The sequence below is a fragment of the Triturus cristatus genome, chromosome 9 (genome assembly GCF_964204655.1).
Source record: "Triturus cristatus chromosome 9, aTriCri1.1, whole genome shotgun sequence".
Taxonomy (NCBI): domain Eukaryota; kingdom Metazoa; phylum Chordata; class Amphibia; order Caudata; family Salamandridae; genus Triturus; species Triturus cristatus.
The window spans coordinates 347,097,786-347,125,486 of NC_140592.1; the positions used below are offsets into that span (position 1 = coordinate 347,097,786).

A 27,701-nucleotide genomic window follows, 5' to 3' on the forward strand; every position below is an offset into this window, starting at 1 on the left:
CTCCTTTACTCAACAGGTAAAAGATGTCTACTGAGATCGATTGCCACCTGATGGAAGAGTGAGAGTTCCTTAACCATCGGAAGACGATTGTGCAAGTGGAGGATGTCAGATTGGTTTTGAGGCAGATGATCTGACAGACAGATGCAGGGGCTGCATCTGCTGATGATTGTGACCTTTCAATCCACTCCTATCTCAAAAGGATCAGTACATTTGCTTAAGTACTGGGGCCAGCTGAAAGGGTCAATCAATCAATCAATCAAGCATTTGTAGAGCGCACTACTCACCCGCAAGGATCTCAAGGCGCTAAGGAGGGTGGGGGGATGCTGCTACTGTTCTAACAGCCAAGTCTTGAGAAGTCTCCTGAAGGTCAGCAGGTCCTGGGTCTGTCGCAGGTGGATGGGGAGGGTGTTCCAGGTCTTGGCGGCAAGGTGGGAGAAAGATCTGCCACCGGTGGTCGTACGGTGAATGCATGGGACGGCGGCGAGGTCAGCGGAGCGAAGCTGGCGGTTGGGAGTGTAGAAGGCGAGTCGTTTGTTGAGGTATGTTGGTCCGGCGTCGTGGAGTGCTTTGCGAGCGTGGATGACGAGCTTGAACGTGATCCTTTTGTTGACTATGAGCCAGTGCAGGTCTCTCAGGCGTGCAGTAATGTGGCTGTGGCGGGGGATGTCGAGGACGAGGCGTGCAGTGGCGTTCTGTATGCGTTGAAGTCTTTTCTGGAGTTTGCCCGTGGTTCCAGCGTAGAGGGCGTTGTCGTAGTCCAGCCTGCAGGTGACGAGGACCTGGGTGACCATCCTTCTGGTTCCGGTGGGGATCCATCTCTAGATCTTGTGGAGCATGCGGAGGGTGTTGAAGCAGAAGGAGGAGACAGCGTTGACTTGCTGGGTCATTGAAAGTGATGAGTCCAGGATGAACCCCAGGTTGCGTGCGAGGTTGGTGGGTTGTCTCTGCTTGTAATGCTAAGCTCTGGAGTAAGACTTAACTTTCTCTTCTGCTGATAGAACTGTCTTGCAGACAAAGCCTGGTCCAGCAAGCAGGCTACAGCCCTGCTTTTCTTGAAATTTTCCAGGCAGGAGTCAGCCTTTTCACCACTGAAGGACAAGTACATCACAGTGATCAAGACATCGCCTGAAAAGCCAACACATCCAGGCTTGTTGGTATAATACGGCAGCCATGCTCATGGACCACCAGAGTAAAAGCAGATCCCAAAGCCTCACTTCAGAACCTGTTTTGAGCCATCACTGACCAATACAAAAAAGATTTTCTGCATGGTACTAGTAGGCTTATTAGGTTAACAGCTACCAGTTTAGCCGGCTCCGACGAGACAAGTACAGAGTAGCCTAAGCAGACAGTTTGTGTAAGGAGTATGACAAATAAGACAGCCCAAGGCATCCCGTTTTTTAAAGATTCCCCATCTCCAGGCAATGGGAAAGGCACTGGAGTTCTGTTTGCAAGACAGCCTGTGCCACCAAACTCTCAGGTGACGGGTGTGAGGTAAAGCATTTTGGGTTATCCGGAACAGACATGTGGCAATTTTTCTGTGGACTGCTGAGCCGAAGAAGGGCTTCTGTGAAGCAGCGAAGACAGGTTCCAGTACAGCCTTGTGAATTAGGAACAAATGCTCTGCAACTGAAGAAATAGATTGCAAGATTTTCATCAACATGTTAAACTTTGCCAACTCGGAGAGCAATGTGAAATCCAGAATTTATGCAGCTTTAAATACTGTGGTAAAGAAAGATACTTCCTCTATCGATGCACCATATGGGTGAAGGATCTTACTTTATGGAGAGGTGTTCAGATCTGTGGCATTTTGTAAATCAAGGTAAAAACCCACATTGGGGTAAGGAGGAAGCAAAGCAGATTGACGGACTCTGAATCATCATTTTCACTCTGCTCATAATCCTTATTTAGCGAGTTTATGGAATTGGAGTTGTAGCTGAATAACTGACATTCACACAAACGTCTGGGCCCTAGGAAGAGATTGTTCTTGAAGGCAAATCGTGTCCTTCTCTTGCACCACCAGGTTATTTTCAGCCAACTTTGAAGGTGACACAGATAAGAATTTGAATGCATCCCCAAAATCAGCTCCTGGGAAATGGCGTGGATGGCAGTGGATAGGCAGGGATGGCGGAGAGATACGGGTATTCTTTCTGGGTGTCAAGGAAGTCTATGGAGACACTGAATCGAAAAGTACCCATCCTTGGGAAATACCTCAAAGTGTACCAGAGAAGATGTCAATCATCACTTGATGGATTTTCTCCACCTCTGCTGGGTCAGCAGACGAAGATGGATGTTCCAGTTAAATCTTCTGTAACTTTGGAATCTGCTTCAGGTTAAGGAAGAGCCCAGCATAGAGGTTGCAGCATGACTCTGAACAGTCCCTTGAATGTTTCCTTCCAATGGTGGTTTTGTGAGAAGACTGCTTGATATATTGTTCCTTCATCTGGGACTTAGCATAGTAGGAGGCTATGGTATGGCATATCCCTCTGGGCCATTGCCCAAAACAACAATTTGGCCCTGCACTTCCTAATGGCCTTCAGGTGCATCAGAGAACACAAATGGCAGGCTGCAGCATCATGGTTTTATCCAAGACACTACATGCAGAGATCATAAGGATCCAAAAAGACAACAGTTAGCAGCACCTATTGCAGGGTTTAAACCCAGGGACCTCTAAATTACAGGCAGAGCGAGCTGCAGACCGAGCGGATGAGGGACGTAAAAACAGGATCGGAGGCAGATGGCAGGTTTGTGTGTTTTAGCTGCTGGTGGCAACATGTCTAGCAGGCAGAACCATGGCCCGAGCCACCTACCAACAGCTTGTGGTACTGGAGAGCTACTGCTTAGGAAAGCTTTTCCAGGCCAGTCTGATGCCCGGCAGGATATACTTAAGGTGAGGAATCTGCAGAAGAAAGGTCTGTAATCATAATACCAATTGCCAGGAAGCACAATTGAAGACAATTTGCCATTTGCCTGTCCAAATTAACTGAAGGAGAATGGAAGAATTGCTACGATTCGCAAACCTCATGACTAAAATGTGAACCACAATAATTCTATCAAATAGTTAATTTCCTATTTTTTCTATGTTCGTTTTTGCCTTGTTTTATTTGATACTCTACTTTTACTCAATAAATTCAGTGTTATGAATATGCTGCAATGAGACATGTTGGCATATTATAAAACAAATATTTATCTTTAGGTCTGTAACATTGTACCATATATATGGATGCTATTTCTTTCACATACCTGGATGTGGCTGCCCCCATGTCCTTTGCTGAATGCTAGCATACTCAGAATGTGAAATAGTTTTCGGATTTGTGAAGAATTCAGGTTATCCAAATAATCTAAGATGCCCTGCATGAAATACAATAGACAATGGTTAGAGAAGACCCATTTTATTTTCTTAAATAGACTGCAACACTTACAAAGAAGATGTTATGTCAGAAATTACGAACCTAGGCAAAACACTAACCATTTATATTATATTGCCAAATCAGACTGCATTTGTTCAAAGAAATCTCTGTATGTGATTATGTAGAGAACTGGGCTTTTGTTGCAGTTACCCCCCCCCCCCCCACACACACTTTTTGGCCCTTTTTAGCTACTAGATGCTGATTTTCGACTCTGGCAGTGCACTGAGGCCTGCTAACCAAACCTCCGAACCAGTGCTCCTTCCTTCAAATAAGGTAAAGTCTAATTGTGCTACAATTGGCTAAGGAATTTAGTACCCCTGCAAGTCCCCAGTAAATAGTGCTCCGGATACCTAGGGCAGGGGTACTAAAGAGGGTCCCTCTGGGCTGCAGACATGCAACCCTAAGGGACCGACATACAAATTCCACACAGACTGCCAATGCAGGCTGCATGATATGGTGCAAACCATGAGTGAAAAAAACATGACACACTCCGGTGTGTCATGCCAAAGTCACTGCATCTAATATATGTAAGTCAGCCCTACAAAAGGCCTTTTGAGCCCTAAGGCAGGGTACATTATATTTTATGTGAGGACAAATCTGCATGAGCAGATGTGCCCCTGTGATATTTAGTTATATTACTAGATATTGCAAGTGAGCAAGGACGCAATCTTAAGGTATGTACTGGGCACTAGACAAAACAAGTTCCCCAGCTACATTATGCCCTCACTGAAACACATGGTGTTTGGTATCAAACACCTCATTATGAAACCCACACTGATTCCAGTGTTGGATTTGTTAATGCATACACTTAGAGAGTACCTTAGAGGTACCCCCTGAAACCTACCATCCCTTTACTCTACTAGCTGATAGGTTCAGTCCAGCCTACTGCCACAGACAAGTTTCGGACCACCAGGGGTGAGAGCCTTCGCTCTCAGGAGGTCAGGAACAATGCCTGCTGTGCAGAGAGGTGTTATCACCTTCTCCTCCAGAAGTGTGTAAAATTAGCATTCCAAGGCATGGGTCTATAAAGAACCCACCGCCTTTAGGTACGCAAGTCTGGCTTCTATCACAGGATGATGCCGACCACCCTGCCCTGAAGCCATCTGGCGCCAGGACAGGCGGGAAAATTAGCTATGCAGGAGACATGTTGCATTGCCAGGTTGGACACACCTCTAGGGTGATCCAGTCTGGCGTGAACACGACTTTAGAACTCCCACCATATTACATGTGGTAGAATTAGGAATTCTGGGACAGGGTGATACCCATTTCTCACAGGAAGTGGTCATCTAGGGGGTGTAGTGACCCCAGGGGTAAGTAGCTCATTGGCTACTACCCCTCACTACCCTTAATGCCCCTAATTGAGTATTTAGGGGACCCCCTGATACCAGATCTTCAGATTTTGTTTTGTTAGATACAAAAGAAAGAGTGGTAGAAGCAGACTGCTGACCCGAGAAGCACGACTGACTTGGCGCCAACCCCGCCGGCCTGTCTATTACACTGGACTCTCGTGGAGCAACTGATTTGTCCTGCCGCTGTGCAGACCTCAAGAAACCCGGAGGGCTGCAGTGCTTCATCAATTGCCAGAGAAAATTGCTTGGAGCAGAGGAGCTACTCTCCTGCAGCAACAGGCACCAAAGGAGCAAGACCTGGTACACCAACCTGCCGCCTAGATGGACTACGGACACAGCAGCCGCCCAGGAAGAGGTAGCAGTGCTACCACAGGTCAGCCCCGTCCACCCTCCAAGTGCCAGAACCAACTGTAGCTGCACAGTACCAATCCCTGTGTTACTGGACCCTCTGCAGCAGCCACGGCTTGTGGTGCCCAGACCAGACACCAACGCCAAGGAAAACCGACCTGCACGTCGAGAAATTTCAGGGACAGTGAGATCCACATTGGGAGCTGCTCAGCTATCCTGTAAGCTCCTCTGTAACAGAAACAAAGACCAAGAGCGAGTCAATGACTGCCGCCACTCTACGCCTCAAAGCACCCGCAAACCGAGCCGAAGTCCAAGGGAGGTGACAGTGCCAACAGGGTCCCCAGACCCACAAAAGGCAAGCTGTTTGGTCTACCTTGCCCAGACTGCCCTTCCAGTTGGCCCCTGCAGCCTCTTTCTGTGGGCCCCTCCAATCGCGAGTGACACCAGCACAGAATTTCAACACCAAAAGACACCACTGCAACTGAGCCGAGGAGAAGTGGACCAAAGGTGCCACTAAGTGCCCAAGGATCTCAAGGGTCGAGCCCCCTGTAGGTTCCCATGGACTAGTGCCCCAGACCCTGCTTGCAGCCTCTTTGTAACCGGATTATGGTGCACTATATAGAAAGGCAGCTTCCTAAAGACTACATCAGCAGAAAGCTTACCCATCTATGAGGAGCAACATCCTGTTTGAAATAAGCTAAAATTTACTTCTTGCTCCCCTACACCAGAATAAGTCATTGCCTCATGCAGTTTAATGCTCATCTCAGTTTTGAAATACTATCAAGACCATGGATAGAACTTTTGCCCTCTCTAAGCCTCCAGTTTGAAAATAATATCTTCTATCAAGGCAAAGAAAGGACCAGCAAAGATCTGGCAAAATGATTGGTGGGCAATGAAAGCTAGAACATAGCCAGTCAATAGAGATCTTCACCAATTAAAGTAACCCAGAAAGTATTGCTTTCCATATTAATGGTGACTAAGTAAGAAGGCATTAATGAATGTTAGGACTATTCAGAAACTCACTGGTAGTGGGCTCACTCCTTGCTTTGTAACTTTCAGGAACTGGAATAAAAGTCAACTTCTTACGCAGAACTAATAGATGTGAAAAAATGACAACTAACTGCACTTATAGCATGCACACCACACATATAGTCCTGTCTAGCTAAATAGACTATCCTTCAGAATTTTCTTGGAAAAAACTAAAAGAGGGCAACAGTCTAAAATCCATCAGCAACAAATCTGAAGTTAGAAGGGTCTTAACAGAGAAACAGCGCCTGTCATAAGAGTTGAAGCAAACTTTAGGAAATTGCCACTTGGAAAGTGCTGCTGTACTCATATTTAATATCAAATATTCTTTAGAAGCTGATGTTTTCAGCAGTAGGTAAAATAAATTGACAGAGTAATATTTTTCTTCCATAAGATCAAGACTTGAGGTGTTAACAGGGTATCAATCTTTCAATGTTTCCAAGCCTCTTCGACTAGGGTCACCAATATGTATAGTCTGAGCTAGGGCTCATGAGAGAGCTGAAAAGAAGATACTTAAGCAGAAACGATTTTGAAAGACTCTACTGCCAAATGAGACAAAATGTCCGAAAACAATCAGCAGCATGTGTTAAAATGAGATGTGGACGATGGCCTCACTCAATCTGCCAACAAAGAAGATCGAGAAAACATTGATGAATTCTCCTGCAACTGCAAAATTCCATATCATAAGAGGATGCTGACAGCTGACCTAATGAATAAGCAACATATAAAACACTTTTTAAAGAGGGTTGAATGAGAAATCTACTGTATTTTAATATAGCTTAGAAACGTTTTAGGGTTCAACACCACTGTAAAACATGAATAAATACATACACAACACCTCCATTGCCTTGTTAGCTTTAAAGGTTTTATAACCGTAAGAAAAAAATGCCAGTAAATACTTGTGATGACGGAATGCTTGAATTAATCTCAGCAACTGATAATTACTTGGGGCCGCATTCCAGTCTATCGTTATTTTGCACAGCATGCCTCCTCAGTTTGGTTCCAGCCATCTTCAAATCAGTCTTGACCCTGCTCTAACGGGCACACTCCAGCCCAAACTACCAGGCTAGGTCCTCTCTGAACCTAAACAAAAGCAACCCAAGACCAATTTCATCAGCTGGGTATAGCTTGGTTCAAGTAGCAGTGTGTGCACAGGACCCATGTCTGGGCATACCCATCCCACTCAGGGCATCACAGTGAAGTATACAAAAAAGCGATGGATGGAATGCTTGAATTAATCTCCGCCACTGGTAATTACGCATCCCAGCATATTGTTATTTTGCACAACTTCTCACCTGCTTGGACCAGTCATATATGCAAATCAGTCTTGACCATGCTCCAATGTGAACTGTCCAGTCCGACATACCAGGCCAGGTCCTCCACAATCTACACTTTCATGTGTGGTGGCCAGCCAGTACCAGCTCAGAGGTCTCGATCTTCCATCTGAAGTAGTGAACATTCTGGCTGCTCGCCATCCTTCCACCAAGTCCATATATTCAGGGTGTGGGACTCATTAATTCACCTAGTGTAAAGAGAAGCCTATCTACCTTTTGTAGACAAAATTGTCTGTTCTTTTGTTAAAATTGTCTTTGGTCCAGTAAGATTTTCCTCTGGGCCATGTTAAAGATTGCTTAGTGATTCATTGGGCATGTCTTCATTTGAAGAATCACATTATCGGAATGAGCTGTGTTCCGCACTTGTGGTCACAAGATGATGCCAGCTTAGATCCTCTACAGTCTCTAGGGATGTTGAGCAACACAGCCAGATGACTGCCTAAAAGAGATCCCCCAAGTGTCAGCACAAGACACAACCTCAACACTTTCCAAACAGATTGTAAGAGTCCACACTGTCCTTCTAGTTGTCTTAACACATGGTAGTCATGCTGTCCAGATTACCTTGGTCTATCTGCCCTTAGGTGAAAGCAGAAAGGCCTTGAAAGCCAGATGAATGGCACACACATCCAGTAGATTTATGTGATGGTACTGTTCCACCGGACAGCAGCTAACTCTGATCTCTACATAGCTCAGGCGGCCTTCCCAACGAGTGATGAGTCTTCTATTACCAATTTGACTGCTGGAGTGGGCTTGCTGAATGGCCTGCTTCACGTCATAATGGTATCCATCATCTATCACTGAAGGTACTGCACTTTCTTTTCAGAAATACAAATCTTCTCCAAGATGCTTCTCCAATGTTAGGCCTGCTGCAAAGAATGTTCGAATAGAAGGCCCACATGCGTCCCTGACCTTGAGGAACCAGAAAGATGCATGATGCTAGCAGATCAAGGAGCCTTGCAGCAATTAGGGCTGAATCAGTAGCTCACGCTTGAAACATCGGAATCATACCATGAATGCCCCAGTCTCACTAGCGATATGGAAAAGCCTTGAGGGCGACCATGTCCAGAAGGGTCCAGGAAAGATTACAGAGGGGTACTGGACTCGAAGGACAATGATGGCACTGTGCTCTGCAAGTGATCTGACACTTGCTGAGGCAAGCTTGCATCTAATAGTCAGTCATCAAGGTTCAAGAATACATGTATCCCCGACCTGCAAAGATAGACAGTGACCACTAGCAAAACTTTCTTAAAGACCAGAGGGGCCGATGTAAGGACATTGAACCAAAAGGGGTCGCCTTCCACTTCAAAGTGTAGATACTTCCAGAGGGACTGCAAAGCTGGAACATGGAAATGCCCAGCAGATCCAAAGATGATATCAGTCCTTGTGAGTCAAGGCCAGCAGATCTTGTGCAAGTGTCTTCATTTTGAACTTTCCCTGGTTGAGCAACAAGTTCAGAAACCGGAGATCTAGAATTGGCCTCATGCCTCCATCCTTCTTGGGGAATACTGAGTACTGCAAGTAGTATCCCTCTCCCTATTCCAGGTTCTATTTTAATCACATCCTTGGTGAGCAACATCAGCACCTCCAAGAGATGATATGGGCATAATCCACGGAACTAAGTGAGAAAACCTGGGGGGAAGTGAAGAGAGCATGCAGAAAGGGATGGGCATAGTTAACTTGGACAATTTGTAGGACCCATTGGTATGAGGTGATCAAGTGCCAGTCTGGTAGGCAATATGAATCCAGCTCTAGTTGGGCCTACTTGTCTGCTCGAGGCATGAACTGTAACAGTTTTGATATGGTGCATGGGAAATAGGAGGAAGACCAATGCTGCTGCTCCTTTTGAAGAGTAACTGAACTTCTGGAGGGGCTGGGGAAGACAAACAGTCATCGCGCAGTTGCTCTCCTATCGTTGAAACATTCACGGCAGAATCATCTTTTTTATCAGAAAGCTGAGATTTGTCAAAAGGCATGTCCATCAAGTAAGCTTGGACATCTCTAAGAAATCGGATAAAGTACATTTAGGTTTGGCCATGGTGATGACGCTGGCTCCAGTGGTACAGACAACTGAGTGACTGTGCCCAAACTATAGCATAAGAACTGTCTGGCTGCATACTGGTTATCGGGATTTGTTTGAGCAAAGAAATTACGAAGCTCCTTTGGCAATGTAGGCAAAACCTCAACCAAGCATGTCCCAAATAGTGTGGTAACAGAGCAAGTCATTTAAAGATCATAGTATTAGATTGCCTGCGGGGAAACAATTCTTGCCCACTACCTCAATAAGTTCCAACACCTTGTCTGGCAGCTTGATGAGAAAGGAGTTTGAATTATCCTTATAAGTATTTTGCAAGACTAGGATGTAGGGTACTTCGGAAGAAATTTCGAGTCCCCAGGTACTGGCCTATGCCACCTAGCAATGGAGCAATCACTGCTGAGGCTGAAAAGGGTCTCGAGGAAGATGCTAAGGCTTCATCGAATGCACAAAGGCTTAAAAGTGGAAAGCCCAGGTGGAAGTATCTTTGTCAGTATGTCAGCCATAGTCTCCTAAGTCAGGATTGGCAGTTCCAAAACCTCTGTTGTTTTCTGAACCACTACAGCAAAGGAGGTACATTCTTTGTTGGGGGGCCCCAGAGGTGAATCCAAAGCAGAGTCATCCAAAGCTTCCAGGCCATCGACAATCAAGGTAGACAAACATCAGTGTGATGAGAAGGGAGAAAGTCGTCTGCTTCTCATGATCACGGTCATCCTTTTGGATTGGTTAAAAGGCCTGGAGTAACATCCAAATACGAAACAAAAATGGCTTCCATCATCTTAAAATACGGTTGTCATGAAAGAGAAAGAAACTGGAGGAGAATGCATCCAACCAGAGGCTGTACTTTTGTAATGGTGTAGAGTGACACAGGGCAAACTCTCACAGACCATGAATCAAAATCCGGGGTCATCTTTCATAATGTACTAACCTTGTAATCTGGACGAATGGAAGCAACGGGTTCTTTCACACTTCTCCAAACCTACTGCAAACCATACATTGAACAATGCGTTCGTTAGAATCAGCACAGGGAAATGTGAGGGGGTGCCGAACCTGACGTGACTGATGCCGGGTTCTACACACACATTTTCTCGCAATGGCTTACCAGTCAGGATGGCCGCAACGGGGTTCAAACGCGGAAAGACGCTATTTCCAAATGTAACTCCTCCTTCGTGTCCTCTGCCCGTACAGCGTCGTGACACCCACACCGCTGGAGAGGAAGGAGGCGGAGCCAACCCCGAAAGTGGTCCCTTGAGGGAAGTGAAAAGAGCCGGAGAAACCGACGAGGGACGCGAAGAAGCCAGAAGGAAGGAGGAGTGCCGAGTGAACCAAGACGAGGAAGGAGAAGCCGCAGGAGAACAGGAAGAAGAAGACGAGACGTGGTGCGAGGACTGGTGGTACCCACCGGAGGTGACTGAAGAGCGGCCGCAACTCAGGAGAGTTGTGGCAGGGCCGGTGAGTGATCAGGATCAGTGGGAAAAGGGAGCGGGGAAGCGGGAGGTTTAATGGTGTACAGGAGGGTGGTGGGAGGTTTGTAAGATAAAAGGGGGGGGGGGTTCTTTATACTGCGTATCGTTTTTGTTTTCCTTTATCCTCACTATCGCACCCGGCCGGGGAGCGAGAATGCACTATACCCCTAGGAGGGTTGCATTTATTTTCATCCTCTCTACCGCAATATATATGAGAGTAAGAAGTAACTCAGCTCATAATAATTTGTGGCACCTTTATTTCACCCCCTCTTCTTTTCGCCAGTTACCCCTGTGCACAGCAGACACCTCAGATTACTCCTCCACTGCCTTCCCTCACAAGAACCAACCCCATCTCACATTCCCTTCAAACCCTGGTACCCCTAAAAAAACACCAACTGGGTGTGGTGATGGTGACAGTATTGTCTGGAGAGTGGGAAAACCTAGAAACAACTGACGGCTCCCTTTTATTTCTTTCCTCTTCTGAGCCTCCCGGGGAAGGACCATCCAGCACAGACACACCCCAACTGAAAACGGAGGAGACCCAGAGCCATCAAAGAAGAAGATCCAAACAATAGCCGCGGAACCCCAAAGTCGATACCTGGAGAAATACCTTGACTTCTTTGTATTAAATAAAACAGTCCAACTGGCCCACTATATACAGCCTCCTCGTCTGTTTGTCCGACCCGCTCTCCCACAGAAAGCAAAATTCGATATGATCCAGAAAAGTCATGCCAGTCACAAACATCGGCTCCACCTGGACCACAGTTTACAACTACTCGGTATTAAGGAATTCTGGGGAACAAACCCCTCCCAGCTAGCATTAAAAGCAGCTATTAAGAAGTGTTAGGTTGTGGTCCTTTCACTCGGATAGGGCAATATTGTCAAGAAGGAAACAAGCTTGGGCAGTGATTACCAACTTTAAACCAGGAGGTGTACCGCTTCATTTATCAAGCACGTTCGCACTTTATTTGAAACAAAAGTTCCTGGCCCTGAGGTTGGGTGAAAGGCCTTTTCTAAAGAATTTTCCAGAATGGCGCCGCCATGACAGTCATACCCAATGTAGGCTGTGCGGCTACCACACTGAAGGAATTGAACATATAGTTTGCTTATGCCCCGCAATGCTTACCTTTTAACGATTTTTACTGCGAGAAGAATGGATAAGGCTCGGAATTCGATCATGCCGTCAAGCCATAATAGCAGCTTTTAACCCGAACACGAAGATGAATATTGGGTTAACAAAATTTGTCATCAAGGCGTCAAATCTGTTGGAAGCCATCGGTGCCGCTAAGCACACCCCACTACAGCAGCGCGATACCCAATCATTGGACGCAGTAACAGTTTGTCGACCATTGACAAACTGTTGACCAGAACTCGGCCCTCGAGTCGAACATTAACTGCTGAGAAGTTTTGCAGAGTTTTAAGCAAAATGTTAATTTTAACTTTAACAACTTTAATTAATGTTTCTTCTAAGAATATCTTGCCAGCGTTTTTATATTGTAAGGGTTTTAATTAACCCACAGCAAAGTTCTTATTCCCATAAGAGAGTGAGAAACAGACACTGAATATCTTCACTCTGCCCAGTCACTCAATTGGGCAAGGCCTTCATTTAAGGAGCATTGCTATCTGAAAACAAGAGAAAACATTTACTTATTATATAGTTCTGGCTCCAGCACCTAATCCTTAATGTGGTACACAATATTCTTTTCAACATCTCTGTATTTCCAACTCTACAGGCTGGTGAAACTCTGACTTCCCAAAGCTTGAGTGTTCTATGAATAGGCTCTGTGATTTGAATTATATTCAAGGGGACAGGTTTGTGAACTTAAGACTATACGGGCATCAAAAGAAAAGCTATCAAAGTCTGTGCAAGACAAGGATCCTTTTTGCTTCTCTTGTGGAAATAAACACAAATGTAAGAATTTGTAATCCTCAACTGATCATTCCTGAAAATAGTGTTCAATCATAAAGTCTTAACCCTTAAACACAAATACTGACTAGAACACTTCTTTGTATCTAGTTCAGTCTTTTGTCGACTTCCAAGAAAAACATTCTGCAAAGTTTCAAAATTCTGACAACAAGGTCCAGGCTGCAGTAAATATGTACCTTGATTATCTAGCAAAGGTATTCTGGACTATGGGGAACTTTGACTCTAAGAGTTTAAAATGGCAGCGACAATCTGCTAGCCTTGTGAGAGGCCTGTGGCTTAATGGGACATGTAATCTTCCTTGGATTCACTCATGTGTCTCGCATTGCATGTTCGTCAGAAACATAGAGTCTCTATCTAGGTGGCGCCCCCACTGCGTATAACCCCAGCCTCTCATACTTTTGAAGGCATGTACACTGAGGCAGTTTGGAGAATCGCGCCTCCATGCTAGCTTTTGAAGGAGCACTCTGGTTTGTCCGTGGTGAACATGCTAGGCACATAGAGACCTTCGGGGACCTAAAGCTTCTTCAGACAACATAACCAAAGCTGTATGGAATAAAAGTAGCAGGTGCCAAATATGTTCCAGTTCCAGGACATCTCTCAAATCTGGGGACGAGAGATACTAATACCTTCTTTATACACAGAATGTGCAAGCCCTGGTGGCTTTGCAGTGGTGAGAATCTGTTTTCCCCATCCTTGACTATTTGGAAACCAAGATATTGAGTGCAGAATAGTCATATACAACAGATACACAAATATCACCTAATAAATCATCAATTGTAGAACGGTGTACATTACCTTCACAAACACAGCATAGAGTGCTACCGTGGATGAATGAACTTCAACCAGATCAGTCAGAACATCAAGGGAAACATCGACTTCTGCAGAAAACCCACTACAAACATGAGTAACCAATGCACCAACAACTTCCTGTGAAGGGAAATAATTTCAGGTTAACACACAAAAGGTCATGAATGTCAAAAAGAATACTATCTAGGATGAAAATGTTCACTCCATGGTTAACAAAGTATAACTTAAATACCTCTAGATGCACATGTGGGAAGGAAAAAAGTACTTGTAATCCTAACTCATAATCATGGGCATGTTTATTAAAATCAAACACTTTGTGTGTGCTTCCAGAACACTTTTTATAAACATAAATATTTTATGTCTACTTGAGTGTGTGTGCGCATCTATCGATCTATCGGTCTATCTATCTATCTATCTATCGAGAGAGAGCGAGAGAGAGAGCGAGAGAGCGAGAGAGCGAGAGAGAGAGCGCGCGAGCGCGTGGGAAATACGTAACTTAACGGAGTAATATAGGTCAATATTGCCATCAAGGTGGTCCGGTACAGTGACATCATAAACCCCACGGGAAAGGGCGAGTGGTTTGTAAATGTTATCACAACACCATAATGCAAATATTTATCCATATTACACATAGTACCCATACAGTATTTTTCAAATTACATGTATATATTGGGTGGTTGGTTAGATTGAAAAAGGCTGCTTTGCTCAAAGTGCAGCTAACAATGAGCAGAGACTGGAGTTCGAATGTTTAGGATGTGTATACCTCCCTCGAGTAAATTATTGATAAAAAAATGGCATTGTTGAGGGTCAGTGGGTTTTAAGCGATTCTGGGGCAATAGTGTTAACCATATAATTATGAATTATCATGTTTGCCACATAATTTGCAGATTTCACAAAAATGTGGTTTCTAGGTCAAATGGATGAATAGTGCCAGAGAATGTGTTGAATAAACTGTTGCATGGTTTAGATCACCTTGCCGCATAATTTGGTCCTCCATGCTTCCTAAATCTAGTAGGCCTGACAATGTGAGAGGTCTTCAGAGTGGACTGTCGATGATGATGAATTCCCTATTTCACAGTAAACTGTGAAGAATTTTTCCCCATTCCACACTGCATGTGATATATGAGTTTTTGTAACATTACATTTTGTTCACTATTCGCTGGAAAAAAACCACAAAGGTTAAAGTGGAGTTATATGTAGGTTTTTTTCAAAACAAAAAAACCCAGAAATTCGCCAGTTGTACGTAACTGACCCAAGTATAACTTCCACCACCACAGATTTCGTATGTTATGTGAACTCATAAGCAGTGCATCATAGCAGTGAAAGTTACACTTAGGTCAGTTACGTATAACTGGTAAATTTCAGTGTGTTTTTGTTTCTAAATACTAGCTGTTTGTATTATTTGAAGACTTACATATAACTCAACTTTAACCTTTGTTTTTTCACTGAATTTCTAAGTTTTTTTTTAATGAAAGTTAAAATCGTACTACTTTACTTACATATAACTCCACTTTAACTCTGTTTTGTTTTTTTAACAAAGTAAAATCTTATAACCATAAACTTTCAGCCATGCGCAGCTGGATTTGGTCACAGGGCTTGACCAACGACCAGGCCTTGCACCCAAAGCCAAGCGATCAGCCTACACCAAACGCCACTCACAGCTGCAACCAGATCCTGTGCCCAACCTCCTGCAAGTAGTCAACCATCCACAGACCCCTGCGGGAGTCACACAGGGCCGTGCTGGCTCCTGCAGGAGTCTTTCAGGACCACAGGGGAGGCGCGCTCGGTCCAGCAATTCTACTGCAGGAGCCGATTGGACTCTTGTGAGTGTACTGTGAGACCGGCTTCGAAAGGGAGGTTAGAGCACGGGGGTCCACTTGCCTGATCCAGCCACTGTATATGCTAAAATGTACTTCAAAATGACAATGACATGGGGACAGTCCTGTAATGGTGGGAGCCCTTGCGGCGAATCTGAATGCTCTATTTATTTTTCTTTGCTTATTTTGAGGTCTTGCTGTTCTCCCTCTGGACCAACCAGATTACTCTATTTATTAAACTAACCAGATTACTCTATTTGTAAACCTTAAGTCCTCAATAATCACTGAACGGATTTGCTTAAAATCACCAAAAGAATGCTTTCTGGTAAAGATCTAGCTTTCAGCCAAATTTAGTGTAATTCTGTTCAGCCGTTTACTAGTGTGCTCATATTTTAAAAGATGCTCTGAAAAACTGTATATGTGCAAAGGACTTCCGGGGTAATGCAGAGGAGGCATGCTTCTTTCGTTCATGAGCAGAAGCACTATTTAGGAGTGGGAGCAAGTGGCCACATCTCTAGAGCAGAGCCCTGGGGAGATCTTACCATAGTGTCTATGGGGAGGAAAAACATAGTCAATCACAATTTACGGTGTATTCAATTGTACTTTCTCATACAAGGATCATCACTAAAGCGTTCCCTCCAAAATATTTACGACTTGAACCAAACTTCCTCAGATTCAGAAGAATGCTAAAATGTAATCGATTGAAGCAATTATATATTAAATCTTCTTTGTTGCCTCCTTCTGAGGTTGAGCCTGATTGGGCAGATGCCTAAAACCAGCTCACAGCGCCTTATATGGTCACCTGCTGACTTTTAAGCATTTGTCACCACTTCACCTGATTTAGGATTATTGTCACTCTACATATTTGTAGACCCACATCTAATCTGTTTACCTAAACCAATGTTCTCTGAGGCTGCCCTGGTGGTTTGCAATGTTTTACAAAAAAAACTAAATAAATAAATGTATAAATAATTGGTAGATAGCTGGACAGATCGGGAGAGAGAGATAGATCAATGATGTCTTGACTGTTAACTGTGTAAAACTGTAACCCACATTAGCAAGTAAGAGACATAGCAGAAGAGAATATTTTATTAAGCCAACAAATTTATTAAGGACTTTTTTTTTTTTTTTTACACATACCTGCTGGCAGTAGGAGTCAAATACTTCGAAAGCATGTTTATACATGAGGCTGCCGAAGGAGACTGCACTCTGATCTGCTGATCGCAACAACGTTTGAGCCAGGGACAAGATAGATGGGAAATAATCTCTGAGAACCTATGAAAGAAAATATCACATTAATAAAAAGCAAGTATAGAACTTAAAGAAATGCGTTTGTTTTAAACACTATGCCAAAGGAAACTTTAGTTACTTCAGCAATTGTAGAATTAGCACTGACATTTCCAATCATGAAACCAGCATATCAGATGAAGAGTGTTTACAGCAACAGATCCCAAAATTTCAGACCCTGTGCAATCTTGTTTTAAATTGTACTTGAGAGGAGCCTAGCGCGCATCCAAGATGGTCGCGTGAGCACAGGGCTCCCCGGACCCTTTCTGCTCCCCGGAATATATCCTGAGACTATCCTGATTTGGTTTATGGAATCTGGGAGATGAAGACCAGCTGATCATATATCTCTTTTTAAAACTCTAATCGGACCTGGGAATCCTGAGTTGTCGTCGTCGGAACTTTTGGGACCCACCCGACGGAGGTGGCCGGGGTGAAGGTGACCCGTGGGGCCGGGCTGCAATTGAACAACAGCGGCCTCAGCGCGGTGCCAGTTGCCGATTCAGCACTTTCGGTTTCGGTTTTGGCCTTCAGGAGATCGGCTGGCGTGCGTGCTCAAGGTGGCGAGGTGCCTCCTGGGCCTCTGCCCGAGGCTTGCTTCCATCTGCTACTGGTGGGCTTAACGCCTCCGACCCCTACATCGACAGTTGGTGGTCCTTTTGCTGGCGCCCGCACACCTCTTGATCGGAGGTCCCATTGAGAGACTGCGTTCGCATGGCGGGCAAAGGGGGTCCGGAGGGGCGCAAGACCAAGGCTTCTCTGCGCGGGGGAGCGGTCCAGAGCAACAACATGGACCGCTACACCCAGGGCAGGGGGTCCCCTGGCGCTGCTGGCCTCTCCCCGGATGCTGCAGGGGGAGGCACGACCGTCTCTGCGGAACTTTCCCTGCAGGACATTATGGGCGCCATCGAGGGCATCCGGGAAACCATCGCGACGCAATATGAGGCCCTGGCCCGTAAGATCGACACTGTCGTGATCGATGTCACCCTGATTCGGGCAGACCTCTCCAAAACCAACGAGAAGGTCCAGGCCCTTGATACACGGACCTCCACCCTGGGTGCGGAGGTGTCGGATCTGCGGGCCGCGCTTGGGGACATTAGAGTGGTCAACGACCATATGGCCCGGCGGCTTGAGGACTTCGAGGGACGGGCCCGACGCAACAACATCCGCATCATTGGTGTACCGGAGTCCTCCGACGGCCGCCCGGTGGACCTCGTGGTCGAGGAACTTATCCTGCAACAGCTGTCCCCGGTTGGCCTAAGCAAATTCTTCGCCGTGGAGCGGGCCCATCGAGTTCCGGGCGGCCGGCCGCGGCCGGGGGCCCCCCCGAGGCCTATCGTGGCTAAACTGTTCCACTACAGGGACCGCGACGCTATTCTGCAGGCTTCACGGACCCGTGGCCCGGTCCGCTACGAGAACTCGACCATCAATTTTTATCCGGACTTCACGCAACTGGTCCAGAAACAGCGGATGGGATTCCAAGGGGTGAAGCGCCGTCTCCGCGAGCTAGGCCTGAAGTATTCGATGATCTACCCGGCGAAACTCCGAGTGGAGCATGGAGAGCGGACAGCCTTTTTTGACTCTCCTGTGGCCGCAAGTGACTGGCTGGACTCGCTGCCGGACGGGGGTGGCCGGCCCGGGCCCTCTGGGGGCACCGCAGGTGACGGGTCCCCTTAGACTGACATTTGGTCCTTGCTTTTGTGGTTTTGCACTGTACAGTTGGGTCTTACTTCTTTTGCATACTGTGTCTTACCAGGACCCGTGAGGGGTGCGGGCGGGTTCGGGTCCCTTTCCTCCTCCGGGGTCTTTTTGTAGAATGGGGTTAGGGGGGCGACAGGCACACTGCAAGTTGGGGGGGGTCATTGGCCCGCAGGGGTGCAGGGTGGGGGGAGTTGGACTTGGGGTGGGGTTGGGGGGGAAGAGGGGTTGTTTTGTTGTGTGTTTTTTGTTTACAGGGCGAGGTATTGATTTTTGTCCATATTTGGGAACCGTACTGCGGGCTGGGGGCCTCTTGATCTATTGGAGGGGATGGGGGGAGACGGGTTGAGGCTTATGTCATGGAACGTCAATGGGTTGGGGGACCGTATTAAGCGGGGTGTTGTACTGCAATATTTGCGTCGTGTGACTCCTGATGTGGTGTTTCTCCAGGAGACGCACTTGGTCGGCAATGTCTGCCATGCGATGAACAGGGGGGGATACCGCCTCGTAGCCCATTCTGGTTTCACAACTGGCTCCAGGGGGGTGGGCATTCTCCTGCGAACCTCCCTTCCGGTGGAGATCACGAGGATAGTCTCGGATGACAGAGGGCGCTATGTGTGTTTGATTGGGAGGTGGGAGGGGCAGCCCCTTACCCTGGTTTCAGTCTACGTCCCCCCGGGCCTCCAGAACTCCACCTTTACTGACTTGGGTCGAATGCTGCTTGACCTTCCAGACGGCCTCCTGCTCATGGGCGGGGACTTTAATTCTGTGGTTTCGGGTGAACTGGATCGTCACCCACCAAGGACCCTCCCCGCTGCCCAGTCATGGCTGGGTGGGATGTTGGAGACCTTCGGCTTGGTGGATAGTTGGAGACTAATGCATCCGACCCAGTGTCAGTTCACCTTTCATTCGGGGGCGCATGGGAGTCTCTCCAGGTTAGACTACTTCCTTATGCCCGCGGCGCAGACTGGTCGGATTCGAGAGGTCAGACACCTGGCGCGTGGTATCTCCGACCATTCTCCGCTGTGGCTTCTCTTTGACACCGGGTCGCGGTCCGCAGGGCGGATAGCTCCTATTAACCCCTGGTACCTGCGGGACCCTGCGACTCGTGACAGCCTGGTTAAGGCCATGGACCAATACTTCAGTGAAAACGAGGGGTCGGTGTCGTCTGCGTTGTCCCTTTGGGAAGCCTTTAAAACTGTGATACGCGGACACGCCCTCGCCCAGATAGTGGTGGCCAAGAAGGTTAGGAGCGAGGCGGTGGTGAAGCTGGAGACTGACATCTCGGGGTTGGAGTCGGCCTTGGAGGCGAATGTTACTCCGGACGGGCTACATGCCCTTAGCCTGAAACAGTTCGAGTATAGGTCCCTGGTCACTGACGCGGCCAAAACTATGTATAGGGAGCAGCAGGGCCGATTGTATGACGCGGGGGACAAGGCGGGAAAGTTGATTGCGTGGCTGGACAAAAAGGAGAGAGTGAATCGTGTGGTCCCCGAGTTGCGTGCTGCGGATGGTGTGTGTGTGACTGAGCCGGATGAGATTGTGGAATGTTTCGCTGACCACCTCCGGGCGGTGTACTCCCCGGTGACTGACAGGGATGAGGATGACTCTCGCCTCCTACTGAGAGATATAGCTCTGCCCGGCCTGTCCGTTGAGGACCGGGAGCGGCTGGACGCCCCCTTGTCGTCGGATGAAATAGCAACCGCGATCCGTTCCCTTCGCTCGGGCAAGGCTATGGGTCCTAACGGTCTGCCCATTGAACTATACAAATTGCGTCCTGATAAGCTTGCGCCCTTCCTCAGCCGCATGTTCCGCGACTCTCTTGCGGCGGGTTCCCTTCCGGCCGACCAGCGCTTGGCCACTATAGTCGTTATCCCCAAGGAGGGCAAGCCGCGAGACCGCTGTACTTCTTACCGGCCTATTTCACTGCTCAATGCGGAGCCTAAAATCCTGGCGAAAGTCCTGGCCAATCGATTGTTGAGTGTCGTGTGCGACCTTATTCATCCGGACCAATGCGGCTTTATCCCGCACCGCAACACCGCTCTTAACTTGCGGCGTCTTCACGGTGCCCTTGCCAGGGCGGAGTTCCTCTCCGAACCGGCCGTGCTGGTTTCTTTGGATGCCACGATGGCCTTTGACACTATTGAGTGGCCATTCCTCTGGGCCGTCTTGGATAAATTCGGCTTTGGAGAGGGATTTATTGGCTGGGTGAGGCTCCTTTACACGGGACCCATGGCTCAAGTGGTGGTGAATGGGCGGGTCTCTCGGCCCTTTGCCCTCGGCAGGGGCACGAGGCAGGGGTGCCCGTTGTCCCCGTTGCTTTTTGCTCTCGCCCTGGAGCCGCTCGCTGCCTGGCTCCGTTGGGAGCCCTCGCTTAGAGGGATCCGGTGGGGCCCGGGCTTCGAAGATCGGGTCTCGCTGTATGCGGACGACATTCTCCTGTATCTCACCTCACCGCGGCAGTCACTCAACGTCCTCTTTGACGTTCTGACCTCCTTTGGGAACAATTCGGGTCTCACGATCAATTGGTCTAAATCCTGCGTTTATCCCATCTCTGGTGGTCCTCCTCTCCTGCCGCCTCGGCTCCCGATTCAAATATCTCTGAGCGGCTTTAAGTACCTGGGGATATACGTTTCGCTGGACCCGGTGGCTCGCTATGAGCAGAATCTCCTGCGTCCACTTCGGCGACTGCGGGAGGACACGGCCCGGTGGTGCAGGCTCCCCCTGTCCCCGCTGGGTCGGGCCGCGCTGTTTAAAATGATGTCCCTTCCCAGGTTCCTCTATGCACTCCAGAACTCCTTCGACGTTATCCCAGTGGCCTACTTTCGGGAGGTGGAGAGCCTGCAGGGGAGACTGGTGTGGGACGGGCGGGCGCGTATTGCTCTTGCCAAGCTCACTCTCCCCTGGTATGACGGGGGCATCGCGCTTCCTGACATCCGCAGGTACTATTGGGCCTCGCAGCTATCTGCCATTAACCACGCCACGTATGCGCCCGGCTTGAATCCGGCGTATGAGATGGACAAGTTCCTGCTTCCCGGCGGGAACTACAACAGGGCACTTTATTCCCGCCTGGCTGGCCGGACCCTTACGGGTCCTACTAAGATTGCTGTGCGGACCTGGAGGGCTGCCACTGCGGCCATGGGCTGGAGTGAGCGATTAACATGTGCTACTCCCTTGTTTGCCTCCGACCGCCTGGGCAGCTTGTGGACCACGAAGGGGTTTGACCAGTGGGACACGATTGGTATCAGCAAAGTGGGAGACCTGTGGCATAAGGGCGCGGTAAAGACTTTCGCGGTGCTCCAGGCCGAATACGAGCTGACCGACAGGGAGTTCTTCCGCTACGCCCAGGTTCGACACGCCCTGCTCTCGGTCTTCGGGGAGGGGACCAAGATCCCTGTTTCCTCGCCCCTCGAGGACCGCATACTTGACGGACATGTCCCTGATAGTACTATTTCTTTAATTTATAAAAAATTAATTAATCACCGGGCGGACCTTTTTGTGCGCCTTCGGGAGGCTTGGACTGGGGATGGGGTGGAATTGGACGACGAAGATTGGCAGTCTGCACTGTCGTCCCCCAAGGAGGTTGCCATTCCGGCTCGTCTCCGGTTGGTACAGCTCAAGATTCTCCACCGGGTGTATGTGACGGGTCCGCGCTTGGTCTCGATGGGATTTTCCGGCGACGGGCTCTGTAAGCGAGGGTGTGGGCTCAGCGCCACCTTTCTTCATATCCTTTGGGAGTGCCGCGAGGTGGCGGACTACTGGCGCCGGGTCCACACGGTTATGGGACAGGTCACTGGGGTTGTGCTGCTGCCGGAGGTGCGTCGCTGTGTCCTGAATGTGTGGGAGCCCAATGACTACAGCGCGGCTCAGACTCGGTGGGCGGCCCTAGGGAACATGATTGCCAAGAGGGACATAGCGCAACTTTGGGGCGCCCAACGGCCGCCCACCGTGTCAGTATGGAAGGAGAATATGGACTGGTGTATGTTTAGGGAGAAGACTGTGTATGTGGCCCGTGGCAAGCCGGGGGCATGGGGTAAAATTTGGGGGCAATGGAACGCGTATCGCGGAGGCATCTGTACGCCCCCCCTGGTAGACACTGATATCGCCATGTCCCCCTGACCCTTGATGGCTCCTGGCGCCTTTTGGGACAACTACATATGGACGTTCATCTCCCTTGACCCCCTCCCCCCCCCCTCCGTCCCCGGCCTCCCGGTACTCCTCTCTTTAGCGGTTTGCTCAATTGTCCTGACTGGAGTTTCCCGGGGGGAACCTGACCCGCACTGGTTTCCCTCATAACTCGCCTTTTGTTTTTTATTGTTTGTCTTTTTGTTTTTGTGATTGTTGGACTTACGCTTCCTGTTCCTCGAGAACTATCTGGAGCCACTGCGGGGCAGTGCCCTGGGAACTGATTGTAGCCTTGATATGTGTAGATTTCCTTCTGTACCTAGCGGCCGGCCCGGGTGGTTGTAGGCCCGTACTTGTAACCGAATTATTGCTCAATAAAAACTTTTTAAAAAAAAAATAAATAAATAAATAAATAAATTGTACTTGAACTGTAGGTAACTCACTCTAGTAGCATTTGCACCCTTAGTCCATCAACACCTTAAATTAAATGCATGCTTGCAAGTACCAGCGGCACATGCCATACAATTGCACAATGGGCTATTTGTACATGAGGGCCCCTATCAGGAGCAGACTATACCTTTCATATGTCTGTCTTCCCACATCTGACAGCTTGTCCTCTGCATAGAGATGCAAAACACACAGTCTGAACAGAGATGGTATTGATGGGCTGTACAACATAAGAAGCCTCATAGATTACGGGTATCATATTTTTCATTTGGGACTGCAGTAGATTCCTCTACTTTGAAGGACAGTGGTACCTTCTTGGCTGTACAACTGAAACACAATCTATGTTAGGGAACCCAAGAAAGCGATCCTCCAGAAGCTTCAAACAAACCAAAATCAAGGAGGCATAGTCAGCTTGAATCTCAAAATACTGGTTCATAAGAGAATACAATTCAAAGTAATCAACTTGGTATCCAAAGCACATCATTGCCACAGCACAAAATACGTGCCAAAACGGACCTCAAGTTACATACCTAGCAGAACCTGGATGTCAAATAAAAATAACTTGCTTATTCAAAGCAGCTTTAAACTTAGTATCAGAGAAGGTAGTTCAATCGGTTTCGTGGATCTTAAGAATTCACAAAACCAAGATCATACAAATCGATCAAATCTGGTAACAAAATAAAAAAACGAAAAAGAAATACACACCCTTAAGGCAAGTCTCTTCAAAGATGCCTTTCAAAGGAATTTTAAGCCCACCAGGAAACTCCAAGAATGCACAGGGACCACACAAAACAGCAACAGTAGGACAGAGAGCATAAAGGGGGAACATAGTGGCCAGCTAAGCAGGCGGGTTGGGAGCTCTCTCTGCAGGCGCTTTTCCACTCCGCTAGAAGAGGTTAGCAAGGTGTTTCTGGTTGGCACCGAAGCCTTAAGAGCGAGTAAGGGACTCACCAGGGAGGATTGTTTAAGCGATGCTCTGATCATTTGTTTTAGTAAATGTTGCTGTACAGGTCCACAGAACTGTATTTATTACAGTCATGAGGGTATTTCACTGCTCTCCTGTAATGCGGACTACTACAGAGGCAATTGAAAGGCATGGGAAAAGTGCAGGGCAGTCACAGTCTCTGACAACCACACAAAACCTGTGAGCTTTGCGTGAACATAATATCTGGAGCAGATACACACAAAAGATAATGTTACGAGTCCACTCAAAGACATAGAAGAGATAAAAATGGGCACAAATGAGAAGGTAAACATGAGGGAAGAGGAAGAAAGACAAACAAAAGTTTTGGTTGACAGATACTTACAAGGGAATGGTTTCTGAACATAGTCTGTAGAAGTTGGCCCTGGATGCAGCCTAAACGAATCTTCTTTCTCAGAATCCTTTCCACTTGTTTTTTGTTATTATTTGTGTTGGTGGTATAGAGTATCAGCAGAACAATTAAGTCCATGACCTTTACATGAAAGGAAAATACAAAACATGAAATCAATAACAAATCATGACAGAAACAGATGTTAAAAAGGGTTATCTAAACATTTGGTTCTGTGATGTGCTCTAGAATATGAGTGTTCATTCTCTGAAATTGCAGGAAAACAACGGTTATCCAGTGTAGAGGTATTTACTGAGTGTGATAAATACCACCTACTTTACCTGTTCTATTGTACAAAGAGATGCATAAAATAGGGTACTAGTGTTTTGCACATTGATTAAAATATCTTTTCCAACTTTTTTCACCATGACAATGTCTCCAGTTAGCTCTTAGTGAAACACGTCAGAGTGACAAATGTGAGTACAGGGTAATTACACCCACAACCGGGAAATCTAGTGGTTTGTGTGCAAACTGCTCTTTGTGCACAAAGTTCAATTTGCCTTACCATTCAGAATGTGATCCAATGTAGTCACTTTGCTTAAGGCTCCTCTATCCCTGAATTAAAAAGCTGTTTAAAGTGAAACTGTATTAACATTTAGCTTAGCATCTCAATGTTCTGCCAAGTAGTGTTTTCTGGAATAACATTTAAGAAAAAATGCAAAGCAGATGCATAAATGCTCATGTGAAATGGAAAACATATTAACCTATAACAACAGCTTTGTAGCTTGAGACTATTCCAAATTCATTTGCTGTGTATCATCCAGCCCACTACTGAGCGAGCTTTGAAGAGCCCCTTGTTTATCTGCTTAATGTTTTACTGGAATCACCAATAAACAGACTGATTATGACTGACATCAGTGCCCCAAGACCATACATGCACTATGTTTAATGCAGCATCTTCACAACGCAGGAATTCAGGGAGACGCCCTCAACTGGATCCGATCCTTCCTCTCCGATAGAACACAGAGGGTCAGGCTCACCCTTTCCTCTCCAAACCCACCAACATCATCATCTGCGGAGTTCCCCAAGGATCTTCTCTGAGCCCGACTCTCTTCAACATCTACATGGCCCCCATCGCCACAATCGTCAGGCAGCATGGTCTCAGCATCGTGTCCTACGCTGACGACACCCAGCACATCCTCTTCCTCACCGGCAACCCAGAAGACACTAGACTCAGCTTCCAGGAAGGAATGAAAAACGTGGCCACCTGGATGAAGGACAGCTGCCTCAAACTCAACTCCGAAAAGACTGAGGTTCTCATCTTTGGACCCCGCCCCTCCGCCTGGAGCGACTCCTGGTGGCCTCCCGCCCTGGGACCCCCACCCACCCCGACGGACCACGCTCGGAACCTCGGCATAATCCTCGACTACTCCCTCTCCATGAACCGCCAAATCAATGCTATCTCCTCCAATAGTTTCAACTGCCTCCGGATCCTACGTAAGACTTTCAAGTGGATCCCCCCAGACTGCAGAAAGACCGTCACCCATGCACTCATCACCAGCAGGCTCAACTACAGCAACGCCCTCTACGCCCGAATCAACAAATCCCTACTACGCAAACTCCAAACCATCCAAAACGTGTCCGCCAGGCTCATCCTAGGGACACCGCGCCACGAACACATGACTCCACACCTGCGAGAACTCCACTGGCTCCCCGTCGAGAAGAGGGTCACCTACAAACTACTCACACACGCCTAGAAATCCCTCAACAACATCGGACCCAAATACCTCAACAACCGAATGAGCTTCCACGCACCCAAACGGAACCTCCGTTCAGCCGACTTCGCGCTAGCAGAGGTCCCACGCATCCACCGGAGCAGAGCTGGAGGGAGAGCTTTCTCATACACCGCAGCCACAGCTTGGAACACTCTCCCAGTAGAAATAAGACGCTCGCCAACCCTGCACACCTTCAGACTTTTGCAGCAAGAACCTTTTCTAGATTGCTATGGTGTACATTGATTACAAAGCACTATTTCCCACTTCATTACACTGTGCATGAGGTACTGCTGGTACCAAAAAGATTTTTTTTTAAATAGTCTGCCTTATTGTTAACTCTTGCCTTAAATGAATGTGTACACATCAGAGTTTAGTGATGGTATAAACGGAGTTGCAGCCTTAAGTATGTTTGCAAAAATGAATTGCTAATTTAAGCCAAGGGTCCCATTTTCTTTCTATTAAATAATGTATTGACTTTCACCAGAACAATGGAGCAGGCTCAGCCTGTTCCATTGCTCTAAAATTAACAGACTGAATAAACTTTAATTTCAAGATAAATAGGTGTTTGTCAAACATAGGAGTGGCAAAAATATAAGAAGGGAGAGAAGATACACAGATGATATATTCATGGTAGAGAAAGAAGTGACAATAGAGTTCTAAACGTTCAGGTCTTGCTTAATAACAGGAACTAGACTTGAAATTCAAATTAAACTATGGGAATGAGAAAATTAATGGTCTGGACCTGAACCATGCACATGAAAATGGCATACTCTGGTCTGTGCACCACATTTATTGCAACACACTATAAAAGCTTTCACCTACTTAGCCAGTGACACAACCTTCCCTACTTCCAATTTTTACAGATCAGATGGACTTATTCACAAAACACATTTCTAGGATCGAAAAATGCTTTCCACCAAAGGGAAAGAAAGTATACATTCAACAATAGATTAAGGAACCCTTGCAAAAACAGTGACAGAAATTCTACTGGTGTGTTAACACATTTGACGTCAGCGTCAATATGATTTTTAATCAGAAACAGCCTGAAGACCATGCATAATCTCGAACCACTCTGTTTCAGAAAGGTAAAACTGGAATTACCCTAAAGTGGGGCAGAGCAGCAACTAAGCAGACCATAAAGATACACTGGCCATTATCTTGGGAATTCCACTGCTACAAAAAATTAAAATGCGGGAACTGTATAGGCTATATAGTACGTAATTCACCATTTAAAAAGCAAATTTAACTGGAACGGTAAGAAAATTAGATTTCTCTAACATTCTTTGTGAACTGTAACACTAAAAGCATGCACCCATGCCATGAAATATATATTGGCATGCAAACCCAAGGAATGAAAAAATATATATATTTGCTACAAATTCTCAATGGGATAATTGATGCCAAATGTCTCAACAGTTGTGCACATTCTAGAAAAAGGACACGGATCAGAAAAAAACAAGTTACTTACCATTGGTAATGCCTTTTCTGGTGGACACTATCAAACCGCAGATTCCTCACCTAGGGCTACCTTTAGCGAGTCACAAATTGC

At 47.0% G+C, this 27,701-nt stretch overlaps 1 protein-coding gene across 2 annotated transcripts in view; it reads right to left on the reverse strand.

Annotated features, from left to right (window-relative positions):
* FANCD2 (FA complementation group D2) overlaps positions 1-27,701 on the reverse strand; it is a 1,050,809-nt gene that overhangs the window by 889,609 nt on the left and 133,499 nt on the right. For both annotated transcript variants that reach the window (XM_085625116.1, XM_085625117.1), the window contains exons 15-18: positions 24,375-24,521; positions 16,654-16,788; positions 13,685-13,816; positions 3,241-3,348 (exon numbers count right to left, since the gene is read on the reverse strand). In XM_085625116.1, the coding sequence (XP_085481242.1) occupies positions 3,241-3,348; positions 13,685-13,816; positions 16,654-16,788; positions 24,375-24,521 (522 nt within the window). The remainder of the gene's footprint in view (positions 1-3,240; positions 3,349-13,684; positions 13,817-16,653; positions 16,789-24,374; positions 24,522-27,701) is intronic.